This window comes from Hemitrygon akajei, chromosome 8 (genome assembly GCF_048418815.1).
Source record: "Hemitrygon akajei chromosome 8, sHemAka1.3, whole genome shotgun sequence".
Classification (NCBI taxonomy): domain Eukaryota; kingdom Metazoa; phylum Chordata; class Chondrichthyes; order Myliobatiformes; family Dasyatidae; genus Hemitrygon; species Hemitrygon akajei.
This window is the reverse complement of record NC_133131.1, coordinates 10,253,136-10,266,993: the sequence shown is the minus strand read 5'-3', so window position 1 is coordinate 10,266,993 and position 13,858 is coordinate 10,253,136. Positions and strand designations below refer to the sequence as shown.

At 40.0% G+C, this 13,858-nt stretch overlaps 1 protein-coding gene across 4 annotated transcripts in view; it reads right to left on the bottom strand.

The window, feature by feature from the left end:
* The window catches only part of ulk2 (unc-51 like autophagy activating kinase 2), a 123,450-nt gene that overhangs the window by 62,830 nt on the left and 46,762 nt on the right, over positions 1 to 13,858 (bottom strand). For all 4 annotated transcript variants that reach the window (XM_073053188.1, XM_073053189.1, XM_073053187.1 and 1 more), the window contains 4 exons: positions 11,094 to 11,126; positions 4,725 to 4,761; positions 2,866 to 3,039; positions 848 to 921 (listed from right to left, as the gene is read on the bottom strand). In XM_073053188.1, coding sequence (XP_072909289.1) covers positions 848 to 921; positions 2,866 to 3,039; positions 4,725 to 4,761; positions 11,094 to 11,126 — 318 coding nt within the window. The remainder of the gene's footprint in view (positions 1 to 847; positions 922 to 2,865; positions 3,040 to 4,724; positions 4,762 to 11,093; positions 11,127 to 13,858) is intronic.

The window sequence follows — 13,858 nt, the reverse complement described above, 5'->3', positions numbered from 1 at the left end:
ATGCCCTTGAATGAAAAAGCCTACAAAAATTAGTGGATACAACCCAGCCCATCACAGGTAAAGCACTCCACCACTGAGCACATCTACAAGGAATGCTATTGTAGGAAAACAGCATCTATCATCCAGGACGCCCACCATCCAATCCACGGTGTGCTCACTTCTCGCTGCTGCCATCAGGAACCTTAGCCCCCATACCACCAGGTTCAATCATCAGGCTCCTGAACCAGAGTGGATAACTTCACTCACTTCAGCACTGAACTGATCCCACAACCTGTGGACTCTCTTTCAAAGTCACTACAACTCAAGCTCTCAATATTACGTCTTTTTATTATTATTTTGTTTTTCTTTTTGTATTTGAACAAGTTGCTGTCTTTTGCAATTGGTTGTTTGCCAGTTATATGCCATTTTTCATTGATTCTATTGTGTTTCTTTGTACTTACTGTGAATGCCCACAAGAAAATGAATCTCAGGGTTGTACATCATGGGCCGAAGGGCCCGTACTGTGTTGTATTGTTCTATGTTTTATGTTCTATATGGTGACATACATGTACTTTGATAATAAATTTACTGCGAACTTTGAACATTACACAACATTTGCTTCAATAATGAACATGAAGTACACATGGAACAATATGAAGAGGGGAATACAGGGAGTGCTGGAACTATTTCTCACAGATTTTTTTGCCACCTACAGGGGATAAGAAGGTTGGATAATATATGCAAGACAAGCACAGATTGTAAAAACAAGTGTACAGATTTGCTTAAAGCAGATTGCTGCATCAGATATACAACATTTTCACAACAATCTCCACCAATTTAGATGAAAACAAATGGACTCTTCACTCACCATGTACATGGGAGAACCACAGAGTGTGGCAGCCATCATGTTACTCTGTAAATATCGGGCAAAGCCAAAATCAGCTGCAAAGAAATAGAAAGAAATGTATTGCAATACTTAAAAATGATTTTAGCAACCTTTTATCAAAAATACCTTATGAAAAACAAATCTGAAGGAAGTGTAGAAGTGCATTATGTGTTAATACCTTTTATATACAGTAAATTATTTTGAACTGCAGGGAGTTTAAAAGACAGTTGAACAGGTACATAAATTGTAAAGTTTTAGAAGAATATGGACCAAATGGAACTAGCTTGCATGGGCATTTTAAAAATGAAGCAATGCCAAGAGTGTACATTTAAACAGCTTCATTTGTAAATGTTCAGAAGCTATCGCCCTTTTAAGAAATCAGCCACTTCTTTTTGGACAAGCCAGATAAAAGAAAATGAATTTGAATAAAAACAGAAAATACTGGATATGCAAAACCAGTTCAACAGCTTGCAACGGGGTAAGTGAGTACCTTCAGCAAGTGGTCTGGAATTGTGTTTAAACTGAACAGAGTATTTACTTCAGTTAATCCAGTATGAACCGAATGACTGTTTACTAAATAATTGCCATAAGTGGAGCATAACATTGCTTCCTGCAGGATGAGCGTGTTCTTTCCATCAGGGTGCTTACACCCCCAATAAATTCACACTTGTCTTTTAGCGAAAGTTGTAAATAACATGTGCTTGGAATTGCTTGGCAATGCACATGAATTCTTGGAACATTTCATTAGGATGTCTAGTGCAGTAAAGAACAAATAATAAAGTGTTTGTGTCAAGTTCTCAGAGAGAATTCCAAATCACTTGCTTTAACTGGTGGCAAAATATCCATTCCCTTAGTGATTTTTTTTAAATATAAGTATCTACTCTCCTAAATGTCATGAACAACCATTTGTCATGAGTGAGAGCCTGTTGCAAAGTTGTTGGGACTTTTACACCCAGGCAGTCCTGCTGGTCGCCAGATAACCTAAATGTTTTCTAGCATAAGTCACTGAACACAAAACAGTCACAAGAATTCAGTCTGTTGGGGCAGCACAGTAGCCTAGCTGTTACAGCATCATCAATCAGGGTTCGATTCTCGTCGCTGTCTGTAAGGAGTTTGTGCGCTCTTGTCGTGACCTCCGGTTTCCTCCCACATTCCAAAGGCTTGCGGGTTTGAATTAATTAATAAGTTGTGGGCATGCTAAGTTGATGCCAGAAGTGTGGTGACATTTGTAGGCTGCCCACAGCAGATCCCTGGACCGTATTTGGTCACTGCTTCAATACACATGTGATAAGTAAACCTAATCTGTTTTTAAAATCTCTTCCTCACTAGTGGACTGGGAGCATTCAGCTCCAGGGTTCCCCAACCTGTGGCCCACAGACCACTTGGCTAAAGATAGGGGTCAATGGCGTAAAATAAAAGGTTGGGTACCCCTGATTTAAGCAATGGCATTGCACTCCACTGCTACTAAAACTAACTTCCTTCTAAAGTGCTTCAGGCATTTGAGAAGCACTGCAAGATGACTTTTAAAAAAAAACACACCCCCCGAACTCAACACAAGCAACAAACTCACAAGCTTTTGATAGTACTCTGGTTTCACTCAAGGTGAGAAACACCCACATCATAACTGCTAGCACATTTGACCTTAAATCTAACAATTCTGTCTGTGAAACCCACACAGTTCAGTAGTTTAATTCTATATTTCTTGTTAAATTATTTTGACCTATTCAAAGCTTGAAAGCTCTGTCCTCTCATTAGTGGATACAAATCCAAGCATAGTACCACAAATGGTTGCAATCAGAGGTCAAGAACTATATATAAAAAAATCTAGATAACATGGAGATTTACAGCAGCTTAGACTTAGAACAATCTTGTGCAAAGCTGTTTGGAAACCATTTGGAATACTCTGAAACAGGACAGTGCAATGTCATATTCTTTAGTACATTGACTGGAAGCAAACACACAAACCAATTTTGCAACAGACATCAATCTTTTAGCTTTACCTATTTTGACACGAATGCCATTCATATTGGACTTTTTCCGGCTAACATAAGAAAGTAGGATATTCTGTGGTTTCAAATCACGATGGATTATTCCCTTGTTGTGAAGTATTCGCATCGCGGCTGCAATCTGCTGGAGGAAGATTCTAATGGTGTCTTCACTAAGTGTTCCTTTGACTATTTAAAATGGAAAAAAAAAATACAAGGAACTGAGTTTTCATAAAATCATTATTGAACAGACTGTGAGGCTTCAGTGCCATTTACCGAAATGTAAACATTTAATTAAATGAAGCAAATAGAAATCTCTATAATTGTACGAAATCTGAAAACAAGAGTCAGGCCAGCCAACACCCACTGAAAGATCAGAATGTTAATATTTTCAATGGGAATGATTTGATGAGGACAAATCAGAAACATCAACTCTCCTATAGCTTTCATGTGTGCTGCATGACTTGTTCAATATTTTCAGATTTTCATACACCCTGCACACGCAATTAATCAGCACAACACTGGCTCCAATGGCCTGTCCAGTGCCGTTCCATTCTTTGGAATTTGCGACAAGAGTTTAAAAAGCAGGTCAGGAGTAAAGATGTGTTTCCCTATCAGTTATTGAGATGAAGGATTATAGAAAGAACATTTTTAGCTCTACAGAATGATGTACGATTTACAGGTTAACTTCTAAACCCCAAATAAATACATTGAGTCCCAAAGAAGGGTCACGGTCCAAAACATCGACTATCTATTCTTTTCTATAGATGCTGCCTGGCCTGCTAAGTTCCTCCAGCATTTTGTGTGTTGCTTTAATTTCCATCATCTGCAAATGTTATTGTGTTTATAATAAATGCATTTGACCTGAATGGCCAGAAAAAGTCTGTCTCAATAATTATTCAATTTTGATTCAGGCAGAGGATCAGTCATGAAGAGGAAGGCAAGTCCAATGAAGACATGTTTCTGGCTCAAGGTTTGGGGGAAATTGCACATCGTGCTTCAGTTACCCTGCTGTCACTATTAGGTTCATTTAAGGATAAATATACTCAAGCGCCATGGCATGACTGGAACTCAGAATGGAAACAACATCCATAAAAAGATTTCAAAAGTACTTTGTGATTAACATTCTATTGCAGAGCGCCAGCAACTGCTGAACAATTAGAATGTGGAACATTACAGCACAGTACAGCCCCTTTGGCCCACAATAACGTCTCTTAACCTACCCAAAGATCAACCTAACTCTTCCCTCCTACATAGCCCTCCATTTTCATATCAAACAAACTTAAATCATAAAAATGGAGTACAGCAAAAAAAAGTGCAGTATTTTGCTCACATGACACATTCTACCTCCTTATGGTAATTGAAATTGGACTAGAGGCTGTTACTATTGCAGACTCAGATTAGCTTACAGATCATATGCTCTGACCTACTAACACTGCCATAAGGTGAAAGTAAGTGTGTAACTGACTCCTAGTTGAATTCGATTCACATAAGCAACCTCCACTTGCTCTCAGGGAAGTTAAGGAACAGGGCTGAATCTTGACACCAATGGTGTCAGAGGATAAACAAGGGCCCAGCGTTACAAACAAAACTCATTTACAAACGGGAAACTGAAATCAGAGGGTTTTTCAACTAAATACTTAAATCACTACATTTCAAACTCAATGACCACCTCCCCCCAGTGATCTCAAGTTTTTGATGTTCAGCTTCAAAGTTCCATCATATGAACAATTGTACACACATGGTGATGCTGAATATATTACTTGTACTTTAATGAGCTCAGCAGCCACACTTTATGGGAGCAATTCTTTGAACACCACTCAGAGAAAGGAATGAATACATCAACACCTACATTCAAAAATGTTTCAACTTACCTTGCAGATAATCTGCCAGGTCACCACCATTGCAGTACTGTGGGGAATTAAAAAAAATGAAATCAGCACAATATGTTCAAACCACTATTCTTCAGTAAATAGTATTAAATACCATTTATTATTGACACAATAAAAAAATTATACTTTTCTCTTCCAGTTCTACCCAAGAGAATGAAATTACCATTTACAAATTTTAAATTTCTAATTTCACTGATCACAATAATCTATCCAAAGTCTAAGTAACACAAGTTCTAAGTAAATTTATTATCAAAGTACATTTATGTCACCATATACAATTTTGAGATTTATTTTCTTGTGGGCATACTCAGCAAATCCATAATAGAATAATAATCATAATAGAATCAATGAAAGATTGTGTCAACTTGGGGGTTCAACCAGTGTGCAAAAGACAACAAACTGTGCAAATACAAAAAGAAATAATAGTAATAAATATCGAGAGCATGAGATGAACAGTCCTTCAAAGAGAGTCTGTAGGCTTATTTCAATGCTGGGGCAAGTGAAATTATCCCTTTGGTTCAAGAGCCTGATGAGGGTTCCTGATGACGAAGCAGTTTATGGCTCTGAATACTCGGCATGTTGCATCATGCCTTTTGGACCAAGTAATACCCCCACACCATCTAGGCCATGCTCTCTTCTCACTGCGACCATCGGGCAGGAGAGGTACAGGAACCTTAAGTCCCACACCACCAGGTTCAGGAACAGTTACGATCCTACAACCATCAGGCTCCTGAACTGACATGGATAACTTCACTCACCTCCATTCTGAACTGATCCCACAACCTACAGATTCATTTTCATGGACTCGACAACTCAAGTCTACAAACTCATGTTCTTAGCAATATTTATTTTTGTTTGCACAATTTGTCTTCTTTTCCCATTAGTTTTTTTTATTAGTCTTTGTTTATGTGTAGTTTTCATAAATTCTACTGCATTTCTTTATTTCCCCAACAGAAAATGAATCTCAAGGTAGTATATAGTGATGTACTATATAGTCTATGTACTTTGACAATAGATTTACTTTGATTTTGAAGAATGAATGCATCCTATGGAGGATTTAGAGCATAACAGGGAACCACAGTTAAAAGATCAATTCTCCATTTTCATCTTACCCAGCAAAACGTATAATTAGATGAATGTATTTGAATATTTTTAGATCAAAAGATACTTCCCAATTCTAAAAACTGCTGTACTTAAAAGCAAAACACTGCAGATGGAAGAAATCAGAATTAAAACCAGAAAATTTTAGAAAAATGCAGCAGCTCAGTAGCATAGGTAGAGAGAGAATCATTTCAGGTCAATTATTCTGAATGGTCATCAAGATTGAGACACACTTCTCCACAGATGCTGCCTGACTTGCTTTGTATTTTCAGCAATTTTATTGTCAGTTAAGATTTCAATATTATAATAAAACAACACTCAAAAATACAGACTTGAAAAGGTGCTGTATTACAACCCTCATTATTTTGGTGGTGTGTATATTTGGAATGAGCTGCCAGAATTAATGATTGAGGTGGGTGCATTAGCAAGATGAAAAACCCATCTAGTTCAGCACATGGACAGCAGAGTTGCAGAGTACCAAGGGCCAAACACAGACAGATTGGCCTGGATCACTGGGTAACAGAGTCAGCATGGACAAGTTGGGCCGAAGACCCTGTTTCCATGCTATATAGCTCTACAAGTTGGATAGCAAAGCAAAAGAAATCTAGCTCCCTAGGAAGACATAAAAAGCAGCAAAGCGTAACAAACCGTGACTTGAAACTCTAACTTTCATCAGCGTTACCCTGAGTGAAATTAATAAGTCTACCTCAGGGAAGACCAATGCAACACAGAGAAGTAAGAATAGGTTGTGGGCTTAGTAAATATCGAAACTAATTTTTGCATTGATCATATAATACGAAAGGAAAAGAAATAGCTGCAATTGCCAAAATTCATGTTGGTCAATGGTACTGAATCACTGGATGCAATCTTTAACCTCTTTCTGCTGTTTTAAAATGAAATAGTGGATTTCAAAATGACTTTAAAGCTAAGTGTGAGAGTAAAAGTCTTTCAATTTTCTCCTGTACTTGAAGGCAAGTGACCTGCATCCAGGCCCACGAGTTTTCCATGTTCTGACATGTGCTCGTTAACAGGATTTACTTGCAATGTGGCAGACTAAAGTGTTAGGAGTGATGAACAGACCTGATGGAGAACTCTGTTATTTTGGCCAACTTTGCTGATAAAGTCAGTCACTTGGAGCCTGAACAAAGAGAGCAACTGACACAGCTAATTAACCGGCATGCAGATTTATGCCCAGATGTTCCTAGGAGGTGCAAAGTAACAGAGCATGATGTTATTGTTACCTCAGCCCAGCCGATTAAACAATCCCCTTAATCGGATGAATTTGGAAAAGCACAAGTTAGTGGAAAAAGAAATTGAGCGCATGCTAGCTGCTGGTATCTTCCTCTGCATGGGCATCTCCATGCGTGGTTGTACCAAAGCCGGACGGTAGTATAAGATTCTGTACAGATTACAGAAAGGTGAATGCCATCACACAATCAGATACTTATCCTATCCCCAGGGTGGATGATTGTATTGATAAAGTGGGTAAAACGAGATACGTCACTAAGAAAATGGATACTGGTGTGTTCCTTTGACAGGGCTCGAGAAATTTCAGCCTTTGTCACACCATCAGGGTTTTATGAATACAGTGTGTTGCCATTTGGAATGGAAAAACTCTCCAGGGACATTTCAAAGAATGATTGATGCTGTGATTAAAGGGTTAACAAACACAAAGGCTTACATTGATGATGTAGTAATTTGGAGTGATACTTGGGATGAGCACATTGAAGCTGGGGAGAAACTGTTTAAAAGAATGTCTGCAGCCCACCTCACAGTGAACCTCGCAAAAAGCGAGTCTGGCCATGCCACGATCACGTACCTGGGGTATGTGGTAGGACAGGGGCAATTGGCTCCTGTGCAGGCTAAAGTACAGGCTATTTCCGAGGTTCCTGTCCCAACAAATAAGAGGGCATTGAGAAGGTTTTTGGGCATGGTGGGGTACTATCGAAAATTTTGTAAGAACTTTGTGGACATTGCCCTCCCGCTTACAAAGCTCCTAGAGAAGGAAGAAAAATTTGAGTGGAGCAGTCCTTGTCAGGAAGCTTTTGAGAAGTTGAAAACCATATTGTGCCACCACCCTGTGTTAAAAGCACCTGATCTCTTGAAACCTTTCTCCCTGGCGACTGATGCAAGTGATGAGGCTGCAGGGGCAGTCCTATTGCTGAAAGCAGGGGATGGAGTGGAACGCCCAGTGGCGTATTTCTCTCGAAAGTTCAATGTGCAGCAGAGAAATTACTCCACCGTGGAGAAAGAATTGTTGGCACTTATCTTGGCAATTCAGCATTTTGAGGTCTACATCTGTGCAGCACAGAGACCATTCATTGTTTATACTGATCACAACCCTTTGGTATTCTTGGCTAACATGAAAAATAAAAATAGGAGGTTATTAAGTTGGAGTCTGTTGTTACAGGAATTCGATATTAAAATACAATATGTAAAGGGGAGTGACAATGCAGTTGCTGATTGTTTATCTAGATGTTAATTTGAAAGTGTATCTGTACTATTCTTGTAGTTAAGACCACTTCTGTATTTTGTTAAACTCTGTAATTCAGTAATATGCTTTATTAGTTAATTTTCACTCTGGTGAAAATTCCCAGAAGGATGGGGGTGTTATGAGTGATGAACAGACCTGATGGTCAGTGGGGTGCAGAGTTAACCATTCCCAACCCCCCTCCTGAGAACTACGAACTATTGCTGTTGCTATGCTGCTCATGAGAGAGATAGAGATGAAACACAGGCGAGAACATCTGCTACAGATAAGAGGGGGGGGAGAGACTGTTGATTTACAGTATTTTGACTCTTCCTGGATTATATACCTTCCACTACAAGGATTTTACTTTGCTCGTTAACATTCCTCAGGAGATAGCAGGAGTGGCCTGATTTGATGGACACGATCATTCAGAGTTGATGGATAGCTGAGACCCTGTGAGTGGGGATAAAAGACAGGTCTGGAGAGACACCCTTCAGACACACCAGTGGACACAGTGTTGGGAACCCACAGAAAGGTGGGGGCTGCGGAGACCGAATCAGGAGATCGGTCAGTAAAGCTCACAGTGTTACAGCAGGGCCGATGGGGACTTGTGTGTGTGTCCACTCATGCCAGAGTGACGAGTCCACCACAGAAGAACGGTCTAGCTGAAGACCAGAGCGGTCATAACTGAATGACCACAGCGACACGACGGATTAAGAAAGCCACAAAAGGTTTGCCTGCCGCAGCTGTTGCTGTTACACCTCGCTCGCTCTCGCTCTCTCCCCAACGATTTCAATACAACCATAACTACCCTCAGCATTTATGAACTGAACTCTATACTTTCCTATGACAATTCATTTACCCCTAGACATCGATAGAGCTTGTTTATTATTATTCCTACACTTTTAGGTGTATTACTGCTAACCTGTTTTATATGTATATTTGCATTGTTGATATTGTATTGTGTAGTTTACTAATAAACACCTTTAGTTTGATACCACCAGACTCCAACGGATTCTTCTTTCTCTGCTGGTCAGACACCCAGTTACGGGGTACATAACAAAAGCAACATGGAAGATTGAGCCATTGGGGCAAATGCGGAAGGTGAGCAAAAGTTCAATGCTGACTGCCTTCCATTTATTCGCTGCTGAAGAGGGAATTTGTGAGTGGCCTGTCGCTGTGTGGCTCGCTGTGGCATGCGGGTAGGCCTCAGCACTCGTGTGATGTCCCTCTCTATCAATGAATTCGGTGATACTGTAAGGTGGTATCGTGGTTCTGTGCTTATAGATTGGACTATTGCATTTATGGACTATGGACTTTTTTCCCCAGACTTGATTTTTATATTTTGTGTTTTTTTTTTTTAAATCACCAGTTCCTTTTCCATATTGTTGTGTGGGGGGAGTGGGGTTGATGATGGGGATGTCTTTTTTTGTGCGGGGGAATTGTTGTTTCTATATGAATGTCTTTTATGTTTTCCCTTTGATTCATGGCTACTTGGAGAAAACAAATTTCAGAGTTGTATATGGATACATGCTTTGACAATAAATGAACCTTTGTGACATCAATGACTGAGTGACGAGGAGGGAATTCTTCTCTCTGATATGGAAATACAGTTTCATACATCAGTCACTATATTGTGTTGTTACAGCTGGTGACATTACAGGTTCAGGTCCCCTGCTTTACGAATGTTTGCTTTACACCACTTCGCTTTTACAAAAGACCTACATTAGTAACCTGTTTTCACATTACAAAGAGGATTTTCACTTTTATGAAAATTTTCCCCACATAAATTAATGTTTCTTCGCTTTATGCCGTTTCAGCTTAAGGAAGGTTTCATAGGAACGCTCTACCTTTGTAAAAGGGGGGGGGCACCTGTATTGGCTAATTAATGGGTTAATCCAGCATGATTAAAATGGCAAGTAGCTTTGACCAGAACTAAAAGAGCACAAGAATATCCAAGTGTTTTACTCGTCAACTTGCTTGTCAGAGTTGAGCCTTTGAACTGCCTGTACGACCTGGTACTTTTGCAGTGTGAACTGAAGGTGCAGGACAATGGTTGCGTTGCAACGTGTACGGGCCAAGTCAAGGTCCAGGCTGGGGACTGGGGAATGAACCAATGTATGGCGCTGCTGGAGTGGATACGACAGAACCAAGTTGAGGCTGAGCCTGGGCCCAAGAACGGGGAAAGACCAGACGTTTGGCCAATTTAAACGGTCAGATACGGGCCGAATCAGTGCGGTGGGCTTGGGCCCATAAACGTTATCAAAGCGTCAGGGTCTGGGCTGAGAGCAAAAAATGACCTGAGGTTTGGACGATTTAAGCGCCAGACCAGATTGAAAAGGTCAGGATGTCGGGACTGGAGGCGAAGACAGGCCATTCAGCTCGCTGCTCCACGAGGTTTACTTGTCACTGCACTGAACTGAGATGTGGCCTGCACCAAAATGGGCCCCTATAAACAGGCCTGAGTGAAGCCTGGAACTTCCGTTCTCAATGCTATTTGCTTACTTCTATTGTTTGCACAATTTGATTATTTTCTCTCTCTGCACATAGGGTGTTTGATGGCCTCATATTTTTAATGGCTTCAGTTGCATCTCTTTTGTTTCGTGGCTGCCTGTAGGGAGATGAATCTCAAGGTTGTATAAAGAATACATACTTTGATAATAAAATGAACTTTGAATATAATTACCAAGACAGCTGAGTGGCCACTTATAAAATTATGCAATGCACTGTAGATTGCACTGGTATGATAAATTTATAGCCAAAGTCTTTTTTAGGCTTACCTCCATCACCAAATGAACAGAGTTTGGAGTCTCCTAAAATGAAAAGAAAACATCCAATTAATGACTTCTGTGGCAGGTTTTCCCCTTTATGGGACGGAAAATGCTTACTCCTGAACATGCTGCATAGGAACAAATGTTACAAAAAAAACAGCTTACTTCAGCTGATTTAAACCATACACAGCTGAGCACCACTAAGCCAACTCCACAACACTCCTAAAGAATAAGTGTTTGTATTAAGACCCAAGAACAATACTGAACGAGGATTTGCTCTGGCATTTGTAAGCTACACATTCAGATTTTAAAATTTTCACAAAGCCAGTTGCTGAAAGGGCTAATTGATAATAGCTGCTAACTTTGCCAACTGCATGTCCCGGACTGTCCCATTTGCTGTTTGTTGTATTATTGCCTCCCTTAATTCCAACATGAGACATCAATCTTCCAGCCATTGTGCTCTCTGGAATTTTAACATGAAACTATTTCAACTTAGCTATTTTCCTCACCTGCCTATAAAACTCTACCAGGGGTTTCCAAACATTTTCATGCCATCGAGCCTTACCATTAACCAAAGGGTCTGTGGACCCCAGCTTGGGCGCCTTGCAATACTTGGCTTTTGTTCTTTTATTTTACATTCTCTCCTTTGGGCTAACCCCCACCCTCTCCATTCCCCTCAGTACTCATTCATTTCTTTGACTAGCAAATACTTCTTTTGATCAAATGTTCTTTTTCACGAACTCCGTGAAAAGTATCACTATACATTGCGGAGAATCCAAACCACCCAGTCCTCAAATAACAGACTGTAGGAAGATACAGTCAGGATGGTTTTTATTACATGTTTGCTTCAGACAAATTAATTCAAATATTTTAAACAGCAGCTATAAAATCAAATTGAACACTTATCACAAATATTTGTTTTAACTGACAACTATTTACATTTATGCCACTTTGCTCACCACTGATTCTATTAGACAGTGAACATAGTGATAAATCAGAATCAAAATCAGGTTTAATATCGGCACGTCGTGAAATTTGTTAACTTTGCAGCAGCAGTGCAAAGCAATGCATGATAAATATTGGCAAAAGGCTGAATTACAGTAGTATGTATATGTATATTAAATAGTTAAGTTAAACAAATAGTGCAAAAACAGAAATAAAAAGTAGTGAGGTAGTGTTCACAGATTCGGTGTCCATTTAGAAATCGGATGGTGGGGGTGGGGGGAAGCTGTTCATAAATTGCTGAGTGTGCACCTTTAGGCTTCTGTACTTCTTCCCTAACAGTAACAATGAGAAAATGACCCCAAGTCAGGGGTTCACCACCTTTTTTTATACCATGGACCCCTACCATTAACTTGAGGGGCCCGTGAACCTCAGGCTGGAAACCTCTGAATCAGAATCAGGTTTATTATCACCGGCAAGTGACGTGAAATTTGGTAAATTTGGTAACTTAGCAGCAGCAGTTCAAAGCAATACATCATCTAGCAGAGAAAAAAAACAAGTAAATCAATTACATATATTGAATGTATTTTTTAAAAAGTACAAAAACAGAAAGTGTATATTAAAAAAAAGTAAGGTAGTGTCCATTCAATGTCCATTTAGGAATCGGATGGCAGAGGGGAAGAAGCTGTTCCAGAATCACTGAGTGTGTGCCTTCTGGCTTCTGTACCTCCTACCTGACGGTAACAGTGAGAAAAGGGCTTGCCCTGGGTGCTGGACACCCTTAATAATGGACACTGCCTTTCTGAGCGTCCTGGGTACTTTCGAGGCTAGAACCTACAAAGGTGGAGGCTCACCTTTGGAGCTGACTAGATGGAGTTGACTAGATTTACAACCCTCTGCAGCTTCTTTCGGTCCTGTGCAGAAGCCTGTCAGAATGCTCTCCACAGTACAACTATAGAAGTATTTGAGTGTATTTGTTGACATGCCAAATCTCTTCAAACTCCTAATGAAGTATAGCCGTTGTCTTGTCTTCTTTATAACTACATCAATATGTTAGGACCAGGTTCGATCCTCAGAGATCTTGACACCCAGGAACTTGAAGCTGCTCATCTTCTCCACTTCTCCTCTATGAGGATTGGTATGTGTTCCTTTGTCTTACCCTTCCTGAAGTCCACAATCAGCTCTCTCATCTTACTGATGTTGAGTGTCAGTTTGTTGCGGCAGTACCACTCCACTAGTAGGAGCATCTCACTCCTGTACGCCCTCTCATCACCAACTGAGATTCTACCAACAATGGTTGTATCGTCAGCAAATTTCTAGATGGCATTTGAGCTATGCCTAGCCATACAGTCATGTGTATATAGAGTAGAGTAGTGGGCTAAGCACTCACCCCTGAGGTGCACCAGTGTTATCGTCAGCGAGGAGGATATGTTATCACCAACCACACTGAATGCGCCTACAGAGTGTAGAAATTCAGGACTGTTTCATAGCTCTACAAAGTATAAGCTGGCACAATTCCTCAACTACTTCTCTTGGGTCAGCACAGAAAAAAAGGAATATGTTTCTCAGTAGATTCTGTCTCTGAAAAGCGGAAAAAATATAACAACCCAACAATCTTAAACAGTTGGGAGTCAAAAATATCCACAATTGAACGAGTGACAATTCATTCTGGACAGTGTTAACATTTGCTAGTGCAAACAATTCTTACTGTCTTTAGACTTGGGTTATGGAGAGGAAAATATTGTTTGCATTTGTTCACAGAAAGAACAAACTAAACACAAAGTGCTCACATTTATTTTCAGTATCTGTAACACTCTAAAATTAAATCAGCC